Source organism: Saccostrea cucullata, unplaced genomic scaffold (genome assembly GCF_032062105.1).
Source record: "Saccostrea cucullata isolate Sc308-1 unplaced genomic scaffold, CSIRO_AGI_Scuc_v1 ctg601, whole genome shotgun sequence".
Classification (NCBI taxonomy): Eukaryota; Metazoa; Mollusca; class Bivalvia; order Ostreida; family Ostreidae; genus Saccostrea; species Saccostrea cuccullata.
Genome location: NW_026919642.1, coordinates 21266 through 39393, shown reverse-complemented (window position 1 = coordinate 39393; position 18128 = coordinate 21266). Strand labels below are relative to the sequence as shown.

At 35.3% G+C, this 18128-nt stretch overlaps 1 protein-coding gene across 1 annotated transcript in view; it reads right to left on the bottom strand.

Annotated features, from left to right (window-relative positions):
- LOC134235300 (serine/threonine-protein kinase ATR-like) overlaps positions 1 to 8231 on the bottom strand; it is a 75706-nt gene extending 67475 nt beyond the window's left edge. The window contains exons 1-7 of the mRNA XM_062717425.1: positions 8097 to 8231; positions 5941 to 6042; positions 5654 to 5749; positions 2259 to 2432; positions 1960 to 2045; positions 712 to 783; positions 339 to 458 (exon numbers count right to left, since the gene is read on the bottom strand). Of these exons, the coding sequence (XP_062573409.1) occupies positions 339 to 458; positions 712 to 783; positions 1960 to 2045; positions 2259 to 2432; positions 5654 to 5749; positions 5941 to 6042; positions 8097 to 8231 (785 nt within the window). The remainder of the gene's footprint in view (positions 1 to 338; positions 459 to 711; positions 784 to 1959; positions 2046 to 2258; positions 2433 to 5653; positions 5750 to 5940; positions 6043 to 8096) is intronic.
- Positions 8232 to 18128: the final 9897 nt, after the last annotated feature.

The following is an 18128-nucleotide window of genomic DNA, read 5'->3' as shown; positions in this document are numbered from 1 at the left end:
GAAAGTAACAGGAATTGAAGAAAATGAATTACATGTATCAGTAAAATCAAATGCATACTTTAGAAGATGTCAGTACATGTAACTGATTTTATTTAATTTACAGATCCAGTGTACTTCATATTCAAGATTTAGGCAAAATTTGAATTCAACATTCTTTTAATATACACCTTGTACAGAAACAAAATTTACTGTATACAAAGTTGACGAAATTTCCTCTGAAAAGAAGGGATGAAATTGAAATAAGGAAAATTGTATAGGAGACAAAGTAACATTTTTGGAGTTTATAGAGAGGGAAAAGGGGACCAAGAACAAACAGCTCCTCTGTATAAAATTCCTACCTGTTATCTACGATGATAAAGTTGATGATTTCCGCAACTTGTTTGGGCAGGTGTTCAAGGAGTGGTAGTAGTGTAGCAATAATCTGTGACATCATTTGTCCAAGGAAAGACAACTCTAAGCTAAAAATATCACAAATATATATTTAAAATATTTATAGAATGTGCATATTCTTCCAATTATAGATAGATATAAATTTACAGCCGGGAAAAATTTTCTTAGATTTTAATGTATAAAGCAATTTTCAGTGGAAAAAAAAATGTGGGGATGTCTTAATCAAAACAACTTAATTTGAATGTTTAATAAGAACATGTAGTCTTATAGAATAACGTTAATACTTATAAATTTTTACAAAATTGTTTCGGTGTACATTACCTCTTAACAAAACAATTCCAGGCTCGACAGATAATCTCAATGAACTCTCGATCCGTGAACTGGAGTCCAATCCTGTAGAGAATAAAACACATCTGTAAACATCCGTGTCAAAATCTTGTATTTCAAAACTAATTTTTGCATTTATAAAATATGTTCAACAATATACACATACAATATGTGTTTCATAATACAATTTCGCCGGGGGGGGATTAAATAAATATATTTACTTGTGAAAAAAAAGGTGTCATAAATCATGTTAATTTAAAAGATTATAATTATTATATTTTTCAACTTTTTAGTCAAGAAAATCAGAAATCTTACAAATAGAAATAAATTTTGAGGGATTGTGAACGTCATAAATATGATGTACTAGTATATAATCTGTGTTTTTTTCTTCATGTTTCATTCATAGTATATCAATTGTATTTATCTTGTTATAGCCAGAAAATGTATTAGCTTTTTAGTAAATCCAGCATCCTCTTAGCATCCTTTTATGACATCACTGCTTGTATCAAATTCAATGCTAGTGCTTGCTTCCAAAATTTCTTGTTTGTATTTTGATTTCAAGCCTTTTGATACTGATTTTTGTCTTAACAAATCATGTAGACATATTTCACTACTGGATGTGAATGCATTTTATAAACTTATTGTGTTGATCTGTGTATTTTAATTAAATCTCAATTTTTGCGTTTAAGTGACTGGAACATTGCTATTTCTTTCAAATATGCATCAAGGATTAAGAACTCAATCGATTTCTCAAATCTGGAAAACTGGACCAAGATACAGTTAAAACAGCAATACAAGACTTTGGAAACAATCAATTATAAAAACTAAGTGAAAAGGCCAATGCGCTACAAACCTTGCTCAAATTTTGGTACCTCATCCCCCAAGATGTCTTTTATATGAAAGGAGGCTTACTTTCAGAAAATGTACCTTTAGTGCTCTCCCCCAAGTGTATTCTCTACTAAAGGGGGATAACATTTTAAATGCAATTTGTATCTCATCTTAAATGTAATTTGTATCTCATCTTCCATCTTTCAATTTTAAACACATGATGTAATTGCAGAACAGTTTTGCTTACTTTACTTGCTTATGATGTACATGTATATGCAGTGTAATAAATCAGTTAACCTTTTAAAATATCTTGTTTTCCGAAAGTCAGAGCAGTCAAGATCTATACAAATCAGACAGCTATAAATAACAAACAATAAGAGGTCTATAATCTGTAAGTTGTAAGGTCACACTAACCTCAGGGTTCCGATTACTTTGTGGCGAATTGTTCCTATGTGTTTCTTCCCCATCAGTTTAATAATGGCTGTCAGGCTCTCCATTGTCTACAATGAAAGCCAAAGATACTTCACTTGGAATAAAAATGATCAGTCAGAACAACAACAACAAAATTTTGAAAGTTTTCGAATCAATTTTGCCTCATGTGAAGTAAAAAGGCATTCCTTGGCAATACTGAAACCTCAAATTTTATTCTAAAATTAACTGGAAACTGAGTTTTCAAACAAAGATGAATTCTACTCCAAAACACCTTGACTTACCAGTTTTTTGTCAGACAGTGGAGTGCTGGCATTGAGTAGTTGGAAGTCAAAGAATGCAATGACCCCTAGAAGTCGGGGCTGGAGGTAGTCAGCCATTTGTTCTGATGTCTTGATATCTTTAGGACCCGTGTAATTGTGGTCATAGGTGGACAGATGTCGCAGTCCATTGAATACCTTCATTAACACAAAATCAGCAGCAATCTTAAAGCCTTTTTCAATTTATTTTCAGTATTGAAATATTTGATTTCTATTACTACTGCATTGTTTAATTGACAACTAGAAATATGTCCATAGGACATGAATGTCCCGCCGAGGATGTATTAGTAAAGCAACATGAAAATTTGTATGTGTATAAAATTTGATCAGAATATCTTGAATAGTGATGCAGCTGAATTGCTTGTTTGGAAAATATAGGTCACATCCAGCATCCAAAGCAAATCTGGTAGTGTCCATCCCTAGATGCATCATCCATGCAAGTTTGGTTCGGGCAGAACTTACAGTTACTTGGGAATGAATATATAGGTCAGATCCAGCATCTGAAGCAAGTCTGGTAGTGTCCATCCCTAGATGCATCATCCATGCAAGTTTGGTTCAGGTAGGACTTATAGTTACTTGGGAATGAAAATATAGGTCAGATCCAGCATCCGAAGCAAGTCTGGTAGTGTCCATCCCTAGATGCATCATCCATGTAAGTTTGGTTCAGGTAGGACTTATAGTTACTTGGGAATGAAAATACAGGTCAGATCCAGCATCCGAAGCGAGTCTGGTAATGTCCATCCCTAGATGCATCATCCATGTAAGTTTGGTTCAGACAGGGCTTATAGTTACTTGGGAATGAAAATATAGGTCAGATCCAGCATCCGAAGCAAATCTGGTAGTGTCCATCCCTAGATGCATCATCCATGCAAGTTTGGTTCAGGTAGGACTTATAGTTACTTGGGAATGAAAATATAGGTCAGATCCAGCATCCAAAGCAAGTCTGGTAGTGTCCAACCCTAGATGCATCATCCATGCAAGTTTGGTTCAGGTAGGCCTTATAGTTACTTGGGAATGAAAATATAGGTCAGATCCAGCATCCGAAGCGAGTCTGGTAATGTCCATCCCTAGATGCATCATCCATGTAAGTTTGGTTCAGGCAGGGCTTATAGTTACTTGGGAATGAAAATATAGGTCAGATCCAGCATCCGAAGCAAATCTGGTAGTGTCCATCCCTAGATGCATCATCCATGCAAGTTTGGTTCGGGCAGGACTTATAGTTACTTGGGAATGAAAATATAGGTCAGATCCAGCATCCGAAGCAAGTCTGGTAGTGTCCATTCCTAGATGCATCATTTATGCAAGTTTGGTTCAGGTAGGGCTTAGTTCTTGGGAATGAAAATGTAGGTCAGATCCAGCATCCGAAGCAAGTCTGGTAGTGTCCATCCTTAATGCATCATCAGTGAAAGTTTGGTCCAAGTAGGACTTATAATTCCTTATGCTACGTTCCCACTTTTGTGCGGACAGTTTACGCACGTCACGATTGATCAATCATAGTTGATCGCAGAGTTTTTATTGAATTTCATGCCAAGATACGAAGAGATGCGCATGGGTGATTTTCATACGTTTTGTTACACTTTCATGCGTTATGGCCAAGATGGATAAATTTCATGTGATGCGATCTCTGAGGAACAGACTATCGTTCAGATAAGATGAATTATGTTCCAATAGGGTTATTAAGATTTAGTGGATAAAATGACCTCGATCTGTCTCAAATATCATGATTCGAGTTCTCGATTAGAAACAATCTTGTACGTTTTAATACGTACTCTAGTGATATAATACGTTCATCGCACGCTTTTGCGCTAATGTGCGATAGAATAACACGTTCATCACAATTACTTTCACGATCAGGATCAAGATAGAAAACGCTTTGAGCTACGATTGTACCCAGACAGATATAAAAAAAAATCTGGCTGTACTGAGTTCATCATATTTTACCTATTAAAAGTAAAAAAAGCATTAAAATTCAATCAATTATAATGGCAGAAGTTAGGGTTGATGACAACGTCACGAAAGTGGTGTTTGAAGTGTTCTATGTTCATATGGTATTGCTGTCAAAGTAGAGCAAAAGCAGCAGTATAACTGTTTTCTTATGTTTTTATTTTTTCCACCGATGTTGCGTCTGATCGAACGGTTTCTCCCTTCTCTTTCCTTTCTTGTACCTGTTTTAGGTTGCATCTTAAAATTATTTTTCCAAAACTCAGACATCTTTTTACAATCGGGGAAAGAAACGCATTTAAATTTTCCAGTTATTTTTTCAAACTTAAATACTCGTAATATAGTGTGAGCATCCGCAACAAAACGTTAACACTTGTATCTAGTGACGTTTACTCTTTTATGTCCATATCAAATCGTATCTGAGCGGGAAAATACCCTATCAGCTCGTTAGCAGTAAGACCAGGCAAATCGTCACAGATAGTGACAGAACGTGAGATATCGTTACGAATCGCTAATAACCGGGATGTTTCTCCTATCCGTGATCAATCCCGATGATCACGAAATGAAAGCTAGATTAGATGCGTTTACTTACGATGCAGCTGAGGTTAGTCACGATGTAATGCGATTCGATGATACCGATTAAAATTTAATCGTGTTAATTGTAGAAAATTTTTTGACAGTCAAAAAAAATTTCACAATCAACACGATAGCCACGAGTGAACACAAGATTTGATTCGGTTTGCTACGATCGCTACGATTTGTCCACGTTCAAGGCCCCAATTTCAATCGTGGTGGCAATCGTGATAGTGGGAACATAGCATTAGGAGTGGACCTGCTCCAAAAACTTATATCTGGTCACTCATTTGGAAAATGTAGATCAGATACAGCATCCTAAGCGAGTCTGGTAGTGTTCATCCCGAGATACATCATCCATGCAAGTTTGTATCAACATGTGAAGTTTGATAAATCCATCTTGAATGGTATGTTTAAAACTGAGCTAAACACAAATTTAACAAAAGTGAGGTCAAGGTAAAAAAATGTTGATGCAGTTGCATAGCTCTCATCAATATCTTTCAGCATATGAAGTTTGATAAATATATCTTGGATGGTTTCTTTGAAACTTAGCTTTGAGCAGAGCTAAACGCAAAGTGTGACGGAAGGACAGAAATGAAATTTCATGTACATGTATCAATCTGTACCAAATTCCTCCACCCCTTACTCATTACAATTGATCAAAAGTGTTTAAATAAAGCACTGCTATGATAAAGATCTACAGACTTTAGTACCTGGTTGAAGTGGGTACTGAGATACCGTAGTGTACAGTTTTTACTGATAGAGAGGTACAAACATACCTGGTTGTAGTGGGTACTGAGATACCGTAGTGTACAGTTTATACTGATAGAGAGGTACAAACATACCTGGTTATAGTGGGTACTGAGATACAGAAGAAGTTCCTGATGTACCACCTGGAAATTCATCCTCAACAGCTGGGCAAGTTCAAGGTCAGTCTCATTCTGGTATAATGTTACAAAATCAGAGAACCTGATTATTTAATTTATTAACCTAAAATCTAAATATTCACACGAAATATATACGTGGAGAGTCCATAGGCTTTCCGTGCCTACACAAACCAGTCAAAACAATATATTTACAAATTTAAATGTCTTTTGAAAGGTGAACAAATGGAATATAACACCTCACTTACCTGAAGAAAAATGATGGCTCGCTCCATTTCACTGCGCTGACAGAAACAAACGAGGTATGCAAACACGTACTTAATGTTCTCCAGTAACAGCTTCATTCGACTCTGTAACAGTAAAAGTAATAGTTATGTTCCCCAAACGGAGTTTGGGAACATATTGTTTTTACTCGGTTTCTTATTATTATTATTATGTTCCCCAAACGGAGTTTGGGAACATATTGTTTTTACTCGGTTTCTTATTATTATTATTAGGGTCTTCCGAGCTTCCTTCGGAAGACCCTACTGTTATTCTACTGTTTCTTATTATTATTTGCTTTTTTTTTTTCCCGCCAGATTTTTGACAGGCGATTTCTCAAAGACCCTTCCACTGATTTTTATGAAACTTTCAGGTTGGATACCTTGTATTAACACCTGTTTACATCTGCTTTCAATTTTTTGATACATGCCTTACTTTGTGAGTTATTGCTCTTTAATTGATAATTTTGATGTCTCGTGTCCACTAATAAACTCAAAAACGACATATGATAATTACATGAAAGTTTGAGAACGTGTAGCCAATACATTGTAGATGTGCATAGCGATAAAATTATAAGCTGATTTCTTAAAGATCGGAAGCTATGTGACGGCAATTTTAAGTATTTATTTTCCCATGAAATTTTGCTTCTTTTTGTGTAATAACTTTTAAACCGAGAATAATTTGGTAAGAAATATAAAACAAAAGTTGTGCATAATTACGAGAGCTTTCATATAAGATCAAGGAAAAGGGGCTGGCCCCTATAATTAGGGGTTTATAGTTCATACAAGTTTTTTTCTGATAGCTAAAAATATTGGTATATTATGAAAAAGTTTGACTGAAATAGTTTCGAACTGATTAAATCTTGTCGTTTGATATAAAGAGAAATAAGCTTCAAGCTATATTTAATAGTTTTTTTTATAAAACAAATATGTGAGAAACGTTACAGGAACAAGTTGTCTACTATAAGCCAAGCCTTGACTGGGCCTCTTGCATAGATTTTGTTGATGCATCTGAAAGATATTGTTTTGATTCGGTGTTTCTCTGTTTTCTTTTTATTCAAACAATTAAAATAATGTTATGATGTACACGTCAATAAGTAAAATCAAAATATTTCTGCATTAGTTAAGAGGAAGTCTTTTCGGGGCCTGTTGTTTGTAAACAACGCGCGGCATTGTGGGACATGGGAAGGTACTAAAGACATAATATGCTACAAACCTTATTTGACCTGATTCAAAATCGTCAGTAAATATTCCAAACAAACGAATTTGTATATAGCATTATGCATCATAGTCATAAAGTATTTAGATAAGTCATTTTAAGTACTCAATATAGTCATTTAATATAAAATAAAAACATCAGGTAAATATCAGGTCTTTCGTATATCCGGTAATTAGTGTGTCTCAAAAGTCGGACACATGTTTACAAACTGAAAGTTGGAAATCAGGTGAAGTTGGGCATTTCTTACCACACAAGTCACAGGCCGTATGTAGACATGCACGCACATTTAATCTGCAGCTACGAAGTATTTTATCAATCCTCTGGAGCATTATTTTCAGCAGAATTATACGATTTATAAATTTTTGTGTGAATTGTTTACGAGGAAATTCCGACTGTTACATTAACAAGATGAGCACTCTTGACTCTAGTTCGTGGTTCCCAGTGATAAATGTATCGAGTGATGAAAGATTCGACGGTGACATTTCAAAGTTTGATTGGCGTGGACTATCGGAATGAAGGTTAGAAATTTATTTTACCTAAAATTTAAATTACTATGGCAGCTTAGAGCACTGATATTTTTAGAAATACACAGACACACCGATACATTATCTGTTTTAAGGCTCAGACGCTTTCTGTTAGCCTTTTAAAATCCCAACAGCTTTTTATTTTTTATTTAGATATATATGTTAGCATTTAATTTCAACAAGACTCACTTTCAAAACAAAAAATTCAACACTCCACTATCCATCATAAGTATAAGTCACATTATCCAATAATGGGGTATATGATGAGAAACCAGTGCGTTTTTTGATGAAAATGGTGTGGTTGCCGGCCGGGCACTGAGTCTTTTTTTGCGAATCGGTGGGGTCGTCGTTAGGAAATAATTTTAAGTTAAAATTCAGCGATGTCTCCAACAATGCCTTACATTGCTCCTCATCGGCAAGCCATCATTAACACATCTTTCAATGATCGACCGATGTATGGCTGAGCATCGTGCAATATCTGTTGAATCTGATGTCATCGGGGAGTTTAGTGGTTTTAACAGATAACGACCAATCATTGTTCGATCTTCGACCAAACATTGGCCTGTAGTCGACCGATGTACGCACAATGTTCACCAATGTATGAGCGATGTTATATACATTGGCCGATTATCCGTGAACATCATTTTATGATTAGCAATGCATCGTTGGGCCTTTGTAAGCCCGGCAAGCAACCACGCCATTTTTTCAATAAAACACATTGGTTGTCCATCGTATACCCCTCGCTGGATAATGTGACTGATACTTTAAGGACTACTTGGCCGATGTTGACCAATGTTGAGGCATCGTTAACACCACGGATTACCACCGATTACCACCGGTCTACGGCTACCGGCAGGGAAATGTGACCTGGGCATTAGTGATACTCTTATAGACCGTTTCACGGTAACTGCGGTACTGCTCTTTTGCAGGGCAAAATGATATAGTTTGGTGAAATATGACATATGAGTAATTGTTAAATATACGTCATTCAATTATCTCTCAACAAAAAGTTTGCCAAACGTTATTATTTTGCCCTGCAAAAGATCAATACTGCAGTAACCATGGAGGGGTAAATCTCACTACACTTATTAATTGTTGAATATACACCGTAACAATATGTTGACGGTGTGACTGTTAGGGTGTGGGTAGATACTTATTCAGTTTTAATTTAGATCGGGCTTGTCAAACCGCACTTGATATTTGGTGCATCAATGCTCTGTTCACATGGGGAGTTTAATTCAAATTAGTTTTATTTATTCGAATTAATTTACTATGAATTAAATTACTTTGCATTAGCTGAATTTAGCTCCATGTGAACACAAAGGGAAGCTTATTCAAATCAAATTTTGAGGCATGTGTAATGGCAAAATTAATTCAAAGGCTACATGTTGGTGGTTAGCTTTAAGTATACTTAATTGTGCTATTTTTGAGTGGATAGCCTTACTGACACTTGACTGTAGAAGTAAAATTTTTATTCGCATTTGTTTAATTCGCATTAGCTGCCATGTTAACACAGTTTGATTCGCATTAGTTTACTTTGCAATCATTTACTGTGAATTAAACTCTCCATTTGAACAGGGCACTAGACTTTGAAGTCACACGATGTCGTAATGTAAGTTAGGCCTACATTACCAGTCTAAATCTTGAATAGTGCTGACTTTAATGAAGATTTTTTTCCCCCACTATTTATCTGCAATTTATCCATTAAATCAAGGTGAATTTATTTTTTGGAAACTTTTGATCAATTCTTGCAAGAATGTATCTTAAAGAATCAAAGCACTGTGGATCCAAAGTTACTGCGGAAAAGAAATTGTGTGGATCAATAAGCAAGTGATAATTTTCTCTTCGCCAAGGCGTTGTCATGAGAGCTTGCACTATGAGCAGCGCTACATGCTGTTGTCTGTAATTGCTATAAATAGCTGTTCAAACAAAGTCTTTAGTATCAAAATTTATTGACAAAAAAATGCACAATTGTTGCTCAGTTAAATCTCAAAAGAAATTTTCAAAAACAATTGTAATAATAGAAAGTTTGCTTATTTTTAGATGACTGCAGGAATGGTGTGTTTGATTATTGGCCTATCAAACATTTTCCAGTCATTTGATGATGCCACCACTTGGGAAAGTAAGCTGCAAATATGGACTTGTACTCAGCACTAATTGCCTTTGAGAAGTAAGGGATCCTTTTGACATTGAATCTCGGTGTATGCGGTGATTGCGGTCTGATTGGAGTAACCTGTCTGAAGCATTTAGCAATGGGATTGGAACCTGTGATGTAAGAATCAGCTTCTTATTGGTACTTTGATTGGTAATGTTATTTGAGAATTTTCACTCCTTCACTCATTTAGAGGTGTTAATAAATACCATTGAATAGTTTTTAGCTCACCTGAGCCGAAGGCTCAAGTGAGTTTCTCTGATCACATTTTGTCCGTTGTCCGTCTGTCTGAAACTTTTCACATTCTTCGAATTCTTCTCAAGAACCACTTGGCCAATTTTGACCAAACTTGGTACAAAGCATCCTTGGGTGAAGGGGAATTTAAATTGTTAAATTGATGGGACATATCCCCTTGCAAGGGGAGATAATCAAGAAAAGACAAAAATAGGGTTGGATCATTAAAAAATCTTCTTCCCAAGAACCACCAGGTCAAAAAAGCTGAAACTTATGTGGAAGCATTCTAGGGTAGTGTAGATTCTTAATTGTTCAAATCATGACCCCAGGGGGTAGGGTGGGAGCACAATGGGGAATCAAAGTTTTACATAGAAATATATAGGAAAAATCTTTGAAAATCTTCTTCTCAAGAACCACTGGGAAAGAAAACCTGAAACTTATGTGGAAGCATCCTTGAGTAGTGTTGATTCTAAATTGTTCAAATCATGACCCCAGGGGTAGGGTGGGGCCACAATGGGGAATCAAAGTTTTACATAGAAATATAAAGGTAAAATCTTTTAAAATCTTCTTCTCAAGAACCACTGAGCCAGAGAAGCTGAAAATTATTTGGAAGCATTCTGGGGTAGTTTAGATTCAAAATTGTTCAAATCATGACCCCTGGGGGTTGGGCCAGGCCACAATGTGGGTTCAATGTTTTACATAACATAGAAATATGTAGAAAAAAAATTTGAAAATCAAAGCTGAAACTTATATGGAAGCATAGATCTCAAATTGTGTAAATTATGATCAGTGGGGTAGGGTGGGGTCACAATATGTATTACAAGAGGCAAATCTGGTAAAGAACAGATTGGCTAAAGCTTCTCAGGTGAGCAATGTGGCCCATGGGCCTCTTGTTATTTAGACCTTTATTTGGAACTCAGTGACATTGTCCTAACATAAACTATGAGGTTTTTAAGGTCACATTCACTTCAATTGCTGGGTGCATGGTTAAGTAACATTACTGCATCATGTTTATGTCTTAGGTTTGATGCAGTGAATAATCAAAGTACTCAGAAGTACTGAAAGCTGGGATCATTTACTGGGTAATGAACAAAAACCGTGATGAGAGTTTAAAAAAAAAAATTCAGACATTGAGAGGATATGTTATCCACAAAAATATCTCTATGGCATATATATAGTATTAAAAAGTTTTAAAATTAAATAAAATTATTATAGAATTTAACAGCATAAAATATTCATCACATGTATCGTTTGAGGCAGTTTCGGGGATTTATATACCAACAGAAGTAAATGAACACTAATGCAGCAAGATTAATTAAGGTCAAACGATTATGCACTGATGTGTCCTCAGCTGAGAATTTGCATCAAAGTGTACATCAAGTAATTAATGATGTTTACCGCATTTGTGTTACACTGACAATACAACTTTTATATATAGAATATGGCGCACACATCGATACCTGATGAAAACCTTTTGCATATTTTAAACAAATAATTAATCGAAGAAGACTGTAGAAAGTACATTATTATAATAATTTTTTGACTATTTCAGATAACTTTGAAAATTTAATTATGTAATCAGTGTTTGTATTGCCTCAAATTTGATTGCGCAAATGTACTATATTTTAGCGTGTAAATGTGATAAGCATCAGTGATGAAGCAGCATTTCCTGTTGAACTTCGTAGCAATGAGCCCGGCTAGAAATCAAGCTAAATTTCAGGATTTTATAAAGGGAATGCCCTACCACTAGGCTACAATAAATACAAAGATGTATTTTGGTTATATAGGAAAAAATGCTTTGGCAAACACTTATAATGAATAGAAGCTTATAGAAAATTGAATTTTATTCCTTGTCTTTTTAAAACATAATGAAATCGAAATGAAAAAAATGATTTACATGTACCCTGGTACATGTACTTTTACAAAAAAACTTGCTAGCTGGTTTTGAAAATTATGGTGTCCAGATAAGGCTAATTGTAAAAGTGCTTCAGCATGTTTTGGAAAAATGTGCTAACACAGTATTCACAACACTGTCAGGCTAAGGCAACTTAAAATAACATGCAGTTGTGCTGACACAAAATATGCTGCCATGCCAACACAGCTTTACACAATCTATTACATGTAATCTTGACTGTGTGGTGTAAAAGCCTGCTGCAACATTGTTACAATGCACAAGTACATTGTCATTGTGTTGTTATAAACACACTAGACCATCGTCATAAGTGTTGTAGCACATTTTTACTTCATGCTACCTAATACTTTGTCTTAAACTGGCCAGAATGTTGTCATAAACTTACTAGCATGTGTTATAAATGAGCCAGAGCCACATTGTTACTTTGCGTTAGCTCTTTGTTTCTTATGCGATAGCGTTTTGTCACCTCATTAGCGCATTGTTCTTTATTGCTGTAACACCTTTACGAATGGTCTTATCCTGACACATAAAAAAATCATAATTGGATACCATCTTTTTGGCTAAGTAGTCGGTTAACAACTGTTAACCATTACCATTCCTAATAAATTTTGATATGAACAAGTAAAGTACATTTTCTTTATTTGAAATCATGAAAAGCTAATATGTTATTTTACAACATCCTCAAATGACTGCCTGTAAATCTATATTTTTAAATAATTATAGACTACCGGAAAATGTGACAGTATCTTTGAACTCAGTTTGATGGTTTATCTTATCTTATAACAGTGTATAAGTTGCACATTTTAAAAAAAATTCAATAAAAAATTTCAATTTCTTTTTGATAGGTGTGACTGTCATCAGAGTACTGAAAGTTGATTCCAAGCACAATCATGATTTGCCAGAAGAGCATCTGTTGGGGGATGACAAGGAATAAACAGCATTTAATGAAATTGAAACATTCATGTGAAACAGTCATAGTTTATGATATTGACTTTAAATATTCATATTTAAATTTTGATTTGAGAAACAGACATAAATCCACAAATATGAACAAATCAATTGCTTTCAGTTTTTCAAGAGAAAAAGATTTTATTACAGAGTCTATCTTTAGTTTGGAATAAATATTCTTTTTAAGTATGTGTCAGATCTTGCATGTAAACATCTGTATTGAGGTCTTCTGTTTCCAAGAGAAGACATACCAGTTCTTATAGTTAAGATTATAAATGTGTGTAAATATCTGTATTTTTACAGTATATTGATTGATTGATTGTTTACTGTTAAACGTCCCTCTCCAGAATATTTCACTTATATGGAGATGTCACCATTGCGGTAAAGGGCTGCAAATTTAGGCCTATGCTTGGCACTTATGGCCTTTGAACAGGGAGGGATCATTATTGTGCAACACCGCTGTGACACAGGGCCTCGGTTTATACGGTCTCATCCAAAGAACTGACCCTTTTAGTTGCCTTTTACAACAAGCAAGAGGGTACTAAGAACCAATTCTAACCCGGAAAGGTTTTTGCTATTTGAGTCAAAGATATAAAGAATGGTAGCAAAGTTGACAATTGAAACATTTCACTTTCTGCTTATTGCTAAGAAGGAAGACCCACTCGTTGCTTTGCAACGAGCTTTGCTCTAGTTATTATTATTATGTCGCCCCGAACGAAGTCGGTGACGACATATTGATATTGTACGCATGTTTTTTTTATCCAGGCTGTTTCTCGGAGATGGCTGGGGCAATCTTCCTGAAACTTTCCTCAAAGGACGATCACTGGTTGTAGTTGTGCAGTGAGGTCGTTCAGTTCCAATATGTCTACCGTTGCCATGGAAACCTGTAAAAAGCGACGAATTTTGTCCGAGAGTGTTCCCTCTGGTCCCTTAAACGTTCGTCATGAAACTCTTTTTATTTTAATGATTAGTATCTGTAGTTGTGCGCCCTGCATTTAAAATTTTCAAATTATCGATTATTGCCATGGAAACCAGGCGAATGTTAAAATTCTTTAATTTCGATTTTCTCCATAACTACTCAAGCAATCGTTTTGAAACTTTCAATGTTAATTCCTTGCAATGTGGCAAAGTGATATTTACTTTTAAAATAATTGTAATGAGTCGCTCACAGTTGTCATAGTAACGAAACAGAAAAATAGGTTAAGATGTACACGTGTGTTCTCCAAGGTCTAGGTCAAAGGGTCAAAGTTCTTCGTGTCCAATAAAAGTTCTTTTCACAAGGATTAAATATTTGAAATACGAAAGCCCTAGCCCTTACTGTTCAAACGTAAGGTACTATGTTCAAGACGACCCCCCCCCCCCCCCTTGAAGCGCACTGCCAGTTAGAATACACATATCTAACATATACAACTTACAAGTGACGTTTTAAAAGTTTCATTCATAAAATTCAGTTCTCCTGATGTGATTTCATAGTTTGCCAACTTTCATTCTTCTTCTGTCTTGTCTCTAGAAGTTATAATTATTTTATTTTATCTATATAAAAAATAAATTGTCAACTGCAATTTTTAGCATTTCGCTTTTTTTTGTATATCTATTACTTGTATATTATTAATTTCATTAGATAGTGCAAGTATAAATTAGAAAATTTGTACGTTATTTCCATAGTTTTTATTCATTCCTAAATCCTAGGATCCGCTCCTATAAGTGCGCTACGCCTTGATCACTACTGTAAACAAAACATTCATCTCGCCGAAAATGTTCACGATTCCGCTAAACTGAGAAAGTTTACACATGATTTATAATCTCATAAGAAACATCAGCCCTGTACAATGAAGAAATGCTCGAATTGAAGGTGGCATGTCAGATTTGTTTTCCGGCAGAACCTCTTAAAATGAAAGAGAAATTTCAGAGTTCCCACTGGCGTAATTATACACAAAATAATTCAGCTGATCTTCTTTAAAAATTACATTTGCCAAGCTTTATTGATAGGAAAGATACCGCCAATTAACAAGTATGAGGCTCAGTTCAGCACATCTGCCCAATTTCTTTTATGCAAGTCTGCAAATTTAAGAACTTGTAATTTTTTCCTGCACTACTTTCTTCTCCTACCAATTCTAAAATTAAATTGGGATAGACCCAATTAAGGTCTTCCGTTTCCAACGGAAAGGACTGATACGACTCGATGGTTGTCCAAGCTTAGCTATTAGGCCATTGTTTTAGTGATAATAAAAATGAAAGTCTTGTCCAGTATGGGGCGACATATGCTATTGCTTGCAATAGCAGACTTTCTAGTTATTATTCTTTTTTTTCTTATTTGTTCTCCGGTACTTTTTTGTCCGGAAGTGTTCTCAGAAACTGTTCACCCAACTGACCTAAAACCTTTTTAGGGTTAATGGGTGTGTAGTGTAGGTGTGCGGAACGAAGGTCATTTTGCGTGCATACGCCTGCACGTGCGTGCGCGTGCAACACGTGAAATGACTGATATACTTAATACAGCTATAACTTTTAAATTTTTTAATGAAATGATTTGAAACTCATTATATAAAGATATATTAAAAGTATAGATAATGTGACACTGTCAAATTAGCACGAACTCACGCGCATGCACGTGCGCTTCGCTCTGATTGGCTGAAACAAAAATCTCAGTATCTTCTCTGTTTTTTGACGAAATGCTTTGAAATTTAAAACATAGTCATGAATTAGGATATCCTACAATATAATATAGAAAGAATTTTATGAAATCACGTGCATGCACGTGTGCTGCTATCTGATTGGCTGAAACTTTAAGTGACTATATCTCCTTTGTTTTTTGACGAAATGCTTTGAAATTTAAAACATAGTCATTCATTAGGATATTCTACAATGCGATATAGAAAAAAATCATGAAATCACGCGCATGCACGTGTGCTGCAATCTGATTGGCTGAAACTTGAAATGAAATGCTTTAACTCCCTTGTTTTTCAACCAAACAGGATGGAATTTAGAATATAGATAAATATAAGGGACTCCTACAAGAAGGTATGGTCATCATGCACGTGTACGCACGCGCATGCATTTGGAACGAATGAAATAAGAAATACACTTGAATGAGTGATTTTTAATACTTTTGGACTGAATGCTTTCCTATATAGTATATTACAGGGAATATGGCACTAAAAGGGAGTTGGGGAGCGTTTGGGGAACATCTGTAACGGTTCCCGTTACAATTAGCACTAGTTAAGGTCTTCCGTCTTCAGCGGAAGACCTTCTTGTTATTCTTAGGTTTCTTTTTCACTTTTATTATTATTATTGTTTTTTTTTCTTACCGATTTTGTGCACGCGATTTCTCGAAAACGGCTCAATGAATTTCCGTGAAACTTTCAGGACTTATGTTACATCACTTGAACCTTATGCGTTTTTTTTCGTTTTGATGACGTCACTTCCGGTCCGGAGTTATCGGCACTTTAATGGTTTTTTAAGGGTCAGTTTGTCCGCACGATTTCTCCTAAACGGCTTTAGGTAGACACATGATACTTTCAGGTATGGTAGATCTATGTTTGTAGATTTGCGGAATGTATTTCATTTTTATCAGAAGTGCCGCACGTCGGCGCTCGGTATGGCCCGAAAATAGTCCTATCTCAAATTTCAAAATTTTCAACACCTTTTCTACAATATCTTTTTACCTGGAAATATTTTGTTTAAACATATAAAACAAAAGAAGTGTAGAATCCCAAGATCTTTCAAATGCTATCTCGAAAAAAGGGCTGGCCCCTTAAATTAAGGGCCTAGAGGGGTCGAAAGTTTTTCCTTAATATATCAAAAAGCATTGAGAATTTGTAATACATCAAAGAAGCAAAGTTGTTCATAATGTCAAGCTCAATGTACTGAGAAAGTCAAAATACGTCCGGCGTCGTCACTTCCGGCCAAACCGGAAGTAGTCACAAAACACGTTTTTTGCCGTTCTCGAAAGGTTTTTGGGTCACATGTGTCTCTGGGAGCATAAAAAGAATTTTTTCCGTCCCTTGTCGTCACTTCCAGTCAAACCGGAAGTAGCAAAAATGGCTTATTTTTAAGGTTTTGATGCAAAATTGAAATTATAAAGTCACTCGAGACTACTTATCTCATTGCTTTCTTTTTTCCGTCACTTCCGGTCAAAACTGGACGGAAGACCTACTCGTTGCTTTGCAACGAGCTCGGCTCTAGTTATTATTATTATTCTTTTTTTTCTTATTTGTTCTCCGGTACATTTTTGTCCGGAAGTGTTCTCAGAAACTGTTCACCCAACTGACCTAAAACCTTTTTAGGGTTAATGGGTGTGTAGTGTAGATGTGCGGAACGAAGGTCATTTTGCGCGCATACGCCTGCACGTGCATGCGCGTGCAACACGTGAAATGACTTATATACTTAATATAGCTATAACTTTTACATTTTTTAATGAAATGATTTGAAACTCATTATATAAAGATATATTAATTATGTAGATAATATGACACTGTTAAATTAGCACAAACTCACGCGCATGCACGTGCGCTGCGCTCTGATTGGCTAAAACAAGAATCTCAGTATCTTCTCTGTTTTTTAAAGAAATGCTTTGAAATTTAAAACATAGTCATGAATTAGGATATCCTACAATATGATATAGAAAAAAGATTATGAAATCACGCGCATGCACGTTTGCTGCAATCTGATTGGCTGACACTTTAAATAACTATATCGCCTTTGTTTTTTGACGAAATGCTTTGAAAATTAAAACATAATCATACATTTGGATGTCCTGCAATATGACATACAAAAAATTTCAAGAAATTACGCGCATGCACGTGTGCTGCAATCTGATTGGCTGAAACTTAAAATGACTATATCTCCTTTGTTTTTTGACGAAATGCTTTGAAATTTAAAATATAATCATTCATTATGATATCCTACAATGCGATATAGAAAAAAATCATGAAATCACGCGCATGCACGTGTGCTGCAATCTGATTGGCTGAAACTTGAAATGGCTATAATTCCCCTTTTTTTCAACAAAACACGATGGGATTCAGAACATAGATAAATATAAGGGACTCCTACAAGAAAGTATGGTCATCATGCACGTGCACGCATGTGCGTGCATTTGCAACGAATGAAATTAGAAATACATTTGAATGAGTGATTTTTAAAACTTTTGGACTGAATGCTTTCATATATAGTATATTACAGGCAAAA